General features: G+C 27.1%; 1 protein-coding gene across 1 annotated transcript; it reads right to left on the bottom strand.

Moving 5' to 3' along the window:
• Positions 1–1630: 1630 nt before the first annotated feature.
• On the bottom strand, positions 1631–4336 carry LOC137830911 (receptor-like protein EIX2). Its single transcript, XM_068638312.1, has one exon. The coding sequence runs from the start codon at positions 4284–4286 to the stop codon at positions 1704–1706; it is 2583 nt and encodes an 860-aa protein (XP_068494413.1). The 5' UTR covers positions 4287–4336; the 3' UTR covers positions 1631–1703.
• Positions 4337–6769: the final 2433 nt, after the last annotated feature.

Genomic DNA, 6769 nt, shown 5'->3' with positions numbered 1-6769 from the left:
ATAATAATAATAAAATTGGAAGTAACGGTAGTGGTGAGCCAGTGCTTTGCTCTGCTAGCAGATTTATTGTACGGGACAAAGTGTGACGGAGTGAAGGGTGTTTAACCACTGAAAACAAAACACGTGGCGAAATGTACACGTGGCGGAAATTGAGATGGTGTGTGGTGTTGTTATTGACTCCTGCGTGCTGAAGGTTCTCGCTGAGTCAAGAGTGTAAGAAATGACGCTTCTAACCTTGTATTCTGTAGTTAATATGTAACTTGAAAATCACAAACTGATCTTAAAAATTCACATTTTAACACGTTTGAAATGTTTTTAAGGGTGATATTTTTCTGCGCACTTTTCCATTTATTAAATACAGAAACTCAAACGATTTTGTTCTGTGTATCTACATTTTATTTTATTTTATTTTTTTAATTTTCACGATGATAATAAGAATGTAACATACATATAGATTAATTTTTGAATGAAAAATAAAAAAAAATTGTAAAAAGTGATTAAAAATAAAGGTTATGCTATATAAAGTGAAATTTAGTATAGAAATAAATGAGAATATGTTTTTTATTATCTAATTTTATATTAATATTAATTTAAAAAATTAAAAAATAATTATTGTATTAATAAAATGAAATATATTAAATAAGGGTGGAATCGAAAAAAAATTTATATAAAAAAAACATTATAGTAAAAAATTCTCTTTATATATAGTTTTATATATAGGTATACATGCACAAAAAGTATATATTGTTTTATTTTATATTATTTTAAAAACTATAAACAATTTTAAGAAATTTTCTAATTTTAAAAGTTTTTGTTGTAACATTTCAAAGAACCAAATTACAATATATAAAAAATATTTTATAATATTTATAAAATTTAATTTTCAAATATCAAAAGATGATTTAAAAATAAAGAAAATTTAAAATATATATATATATATATGTATTACATGTACTTAAATATGGAAAAATGTAAAACATCTTAAGCAGAAATTTTAGTGTCTATGGTGGTAGATATAAATAACACAAAAAGGTAAATTAACCAAAATAATATATGTGTATATAAAAGAAGTTTAATTAATGTTAAGTTTATTATAAATTTAGATATTTTTAATTAAATTTTTATTAAAAACTTTTTTTAATAACATAATAAAATTTTACATTTTTTCAATTAAGCTATTATTATTTAATTTTACAATGAGATAACATGTTCTTACTTTTAATTATCATTGTTTAAGAATTTTTGGAAAATAAAAAATAATTTACAAAATTGATGGTATTCTACTTATTGTTCAAGTTCATTTGGAGACTATGAAATTAAATGATAACCCAATTGAAAGCAATAATTTAATTAAAATATAAATATATTAAATATTTAATAGAGTGGAAATTTTGGTGGAAATTTAATTAGAAATACTTAAATTTACGATGAACTTAAAATTTTAATTAAGTCATTTTCTATTTTTTCATGTACAAACATGTAAGCAATTACAATGGGAAATAAGAGTCATGTCACATCCAAATGATGGCAACATCATACAGTAGAGAATCAATTGAAGAAAAAAAAATACTGAATAAAACGTAAATTTTGAATACATACTACAAATTAAATTATGATATTATACCATCTCTAGGTATGTGAAGAAAGTAATATAATTCCAACATAATGACAAAAAATGTTGAAGGAAATATTTCTGTTTTATTTCATCTAACAAATTTATTGATCTTGAGAACTATAAACACGTAAAGCCAATCTGCAACATGATCCAAGAGCAGAACATATTTGTGTCTCCATGCTGTGTTGAGGAACAAAGAAGCCCACACTCCCCATAAGCCAACAGCAAATCCAACTCCCATCCCCAGATAGAGTGATTCAATTTCTGACTTGTTTGCACCACCTTGCACTCTCCTGTCACCAACACCAAGGATCGAACAATTTTTTGACAAAGGAAGTCCACATAGTTTGGAATTCCCAACATAGCTCCATGCATCAAAACTCTGAAGTTGAGTCCCCAATGGGATTTGTCCAGTGAAATCATTGTACGACATATTGAGATAACTCAGAAAAGTTAGTTTAGAGATTGCTTCGGAAATTGTGCCTGAAAGGTGATTGTTGGAGAGATCAAGAGACTCCAAATTTTTCATCCCACCAATCTCCATTGGTATCTTTCCTGTTAAATGATTTCTAGACAAGTTCAAGAACAACAATTGAGTGAGGCCAAAGAGTTCTCTCGGGATCTCTCCAGACAGATTGTTTGATGAGAGATCCAAATTTCTCAGCAGCCCAATGTCTCTATACCCCAACTCTCGACCTTTCCAAAACAAATCCAAATTAAATCCGAAATGTATTATTCTTCTTTCACCATCCATGGAAGAAATGTTGAAGACACAAGGAGGAATAGATCCAAAAAGTTTATTTTGTGAGACATCGAGTTGTATTAGAGAGGGGAGGTTGCATATTTGTTGTGGAAAGTTGCTACTAAATTGGTTGGATCTCAATATCATCACTTGCATACTCTCTGGCATCTTCGATGGTACAACTCCAGAAAAACAATTGTTTCCAAGGTTGATGCATACCAAGGATTTCATGTTTGACAAGTCCAATGAAAACTCCCCAGACAAGTTGTTCTTGTTAAAGTCCATGACAATGGTTTCATTTAACAGCCCAATTGATGGAGGAATCTCACCTTCTAGCTTATTGTTGCCAATGAAAAGGAAAGTTAAACCTCTCACATTCTCCCAGCAATCGGGAATTACTCCAGTCAATAAATTATATGATACATCCAAGTAACCCAATGCACTTTTCCTGCTAAATTTATGGCACAGAAAGGGAGAGATGGATCCAGACAAGAAATTGTTTTCCAAACTAATAAAGAAGACATTTGCTGATATACGTGGGAGTGTTCCTGTGAAGTTGTTGTGACCCAACCATATATATTTAGAATTTATTGTGACATTTGACAAGTCAGCACTAATTGCGTTGTAGGACAAGTTAATGGCTCTGATTTTGGCTGCAAAACTCCAAAACTTGTCTGCATTTATGGAAGAAAGTCTGGAATGAGAAAAATCTATAGTTCCTAGTCTCCTTTGTGTGTATAGCCATTCTGGAAAAGTAGGACCTAGACTTGTATTTTTCAAGCCAATTTCACGAAGTTGAAAAGGAGGAATCCATTTAGGATCAATGTCAAAAGAAAAGCCTGAATTCAAGACAAGTGATTCTAAGTTAAAGAGTTTGGAAAAGTGCTTCTCAGATATAACACCAGACAATGAACCTCCAATGAACAAGGTCCTCAAGTTAAAGAGTTGGCCAATGTTGGCTGTAAGATTACCACTCAAGGAGTTGGAGCTAACACCTAATTCGGTTAAGGATGAAAGGTTTCCAAGAGTTGAAGGAAAGGGACCCTCAAACGAGTTTTCAGAAAGAACAAGTTGTTGCAGGCCTTCATGTTCCCCTAACCAATCCGGAATTGGTCCAGTAAGTTTATTGTTTGCCAATCTCAAAGATTTAAGATTTGGAAGATTTAGCATGCTCTTGGGGATTCTACCCTTCAAATAGTTGAAGCTAAGGTCAATGTGGAAAATATCACTGCTAATATTAAACAACCAATAAGGCAACTCAGAGTCAAAGTAATTCCCAGACAAGTCAAGAGTGAGAAGTGATGTAAAATTCACAAACTTGACAAAAGGGCTCATGTCGACTAAATGACAACTTGCCAATTTCAACTCCAACAAAGAAGGATGCATGGACATGGTTTGAAGCCAGTTTGTTTCATTTTGAAGATTAATCTCACTGAGATCGAGAAATTTCAATGAAGAAAGTTGAGAAAGCCATTGAAGATTGTTCAAATGAAGATCTTCATTGAAGGATAAGTCCAAGAGTTCAAGGTTAGAGGAGTTGAAATGTAAAGGTAGTGATTCATTAAGGATAGGTGGAAGAGTTAAACCTGTAAAGTCATTCAAGCTCAAGTCCAAGTAGGTCAAAAATTCAATTTGAAGTAGAGATAGGCTGATTTCACCTTCCAAGTTTTGTTGGTTAAGATCAAGTCTTGTGACTCTCCCTGTGGTGTTATCACACACCACCCCTTTCCATGCACAACAATCTTCTCCATTGGACCAAGAGGAGAGCTTGTTGGAATGATCTTTCACACTGTGTTTGAAGAGCAGCAATGGAGATCTATCTTTTTCATTGCAACTAAGCTTCATATTTGTACTACAGGCACCTTTCTGAAACGTTACTGCATACAGCAAAAGTAGTAAAACACAAAATTGTAACGAGAAGCAAACCATGGTTGATTGCTTGATTTTGGAAATGAGAACTCAAATGTTGTTTTCTACTTGTGCTTGCTGGTCACTCTCTCTGCATGTATATATACACACATATCAAAAGTTGAATATAAAATATTCAGTGACTTATGTTTGGGTTAGATATTCTATAGAAAGTTGTGCTCTTTACACCTAATCATTTCATTTTAAAGTGATTATGATTTAAGAATTTTCTTACAAAGATTAAGTAGGACAATATATGTTATGTGTTAAATAGTTTTACTAAAAAAACTTCATTATTCTTTCTATAAATATATTTATTTAAGTTTCTATAAACTTACAAGTTTGCATAGATGATTAGAAAGTAAGAAAACTATAGAAAATAATTGTTTAAAATATACTGCTGTGTATTATAATTTCAGTATTTGTAGTTATTTCAGTTTCTACTTTTTAAAAATGGGAATTTGTTGTTTTTATTTTTAATGTTAACGGGTTGAACGAAAAATTAAATAATTTTTTTATATAATATCCATTATTTTGTAAACGTAAATTACAAGTCTACAATTTGTGTTCCAATTTTGTCCAGGTCAAAGTCTGTCTTCGTCAACTTGTCTTCGTCAACTTAAGTCAACAATATTTTCTTCTTGAATAATAAAAGTGGGATGCCGTATGCTTAACTCAATGATGACATTTATAAAATTAATTTTAGAATAAAAAGTAAGAAAAAATAAAATAAAATAAAATAAAATATTTTTTAATAAATTAAAATTAGTTTATATATAATTTAATAATGAAAATATAAAGCAATTATACAAGAAAGCTGTCATAAATTAATTTGCACGTAAATTAATAGTTTCAAATTTTCTTTTATAAATGTATATGATTGTCAAGTAAATCCTTAATACTTCTCTTTTTTACGTTTGTATTAAATGAGATAGTAATTTAGGATTTTAATTTAAGAGTTTTCAAATTATAAAGTTGTGCATTTTTTTAGTTTTATAAATAATATTTGGACGTTTATTTTTTTAAAATGTAGTTAGGTATTTCTCAATAATATGTTTTAACTTGCTAAATGAGTTTTATTCTTTGAAAGATGTATTAAAAATAATCATGGTAACTATGTGAAATTTTTATTCAATATAGTAAAGTGTCACTAAGATAAATCAATAAATCAAAATTAATTTTATTGATTAAAATAATTAGTCATTATATTAATTAAATTAAAGACCATTTTATAAATTAAAAATTATTAATATTTAAAGTAGTTTCTATTATTAATAGAATATTATAAAATAGTTTCTAAATTGATATTTAAGCATTAACTATCAAGATTTTAGCTACTATTCTATATTAGTCTCTATTAGTCTTTTAAAGACTAATTCAGAATCTAAAATATGAGTAACTAAAATATTGGTAGCTAATTTAGATACTAATTTATAAATCATTTTATAAATTTTTATTACTTATAAAAATCATTTTTTGTACCAATAGTTTTTTAGTTTCTAAAATAATATCTAATTTAATCATGACTAATTATTTGTTGTCTCTATATTTAGTTGTTATTTAATGATTTTCTTGTAGTATGTATATTATATTTTAAAATATTTTTTATTTGAAAAAATGTATAATTAATTATTAATTTATAAATTGAAATTATTTAATTAATTAAATTATTGACAAAATTTAGTATAATATATAAATTTAAATACTAATTAATATATAAATGAAAACATGGAAATGGAAAAGTAAATTCAAATAAATTGTTACAATATCACTAAAAAAAATCATAAAATAAAAACCAATTTTAAAGACAAAAAAATAATTAGTTGCTATAGTGACTAAATTAGAGATCATTTTAGGGACTAAATAAATTTTTGGTTTCTAAATTAGTTTCTATTATTGTTAAATGGTTTCTAAATTTTTGGTTTCTAAATTAATTTCTATTATTAGAAACTATTTAACAATAATATAAACTAAATTAGAAACCAATTTTTTTTTAGTTTCTAAAATGGTCTCTAATTTAATTACTATTGTAACTAATTATTTTGATATCTAAAAATTAGTTTATACTTGATGATTTTCTTAGTGTGTATAAATTAGTTTTAAACTAAAGAAAACTAAAATAGTACAATGTTTCAGGTATTTTATTATGTAAATGGACAATTAGCATGTTTACGGCATTCATTTAGTTAGAATAAACAATTTTAAAGTTAATTTGTAACAAGGAGATTTTTGTGATTATTATTTGAAATAAGGTCATTTTTATAATTATTGTATTTACATGAGAGTTAAAATAAAATATGTATTTTTTTATGAGTTTAGGATTTATGATTTAAAGTTGATTTTGAATGGGATGAAACAAAATTTTATAAGTCTTATAAATAGTTTTTCATATTTAGAGAAAATCAATAAATATAACTATTTATAAATGACAAGAACAACCAGCAATTATTAAAAATATAATTATTTGATCCTCTAACAAGAATAATAAATTATTATCTTCAATT

Source organism: Phaseolus vulgaris, chromosome 6 (genome assembly GCF_000499845.2).
Source record: "Phaseolus vulgaris cultivar G19833 chromosome 6, P. vulgaris v2.0, whole genome shotgun sequence".
Classification (NCBI taxonomy): Eukaryota; Viridiplantae; Streptophyta; class Magnoliopsida; order Fabales; family Fabaceae; genus Phaseolus; species Phaseolus vulgaris.
The sequence above is the reverse complement of the archived record's forward strand: the minus strand, read 5'-3'. Positions and strand labels throughout refer to the sequence as shown.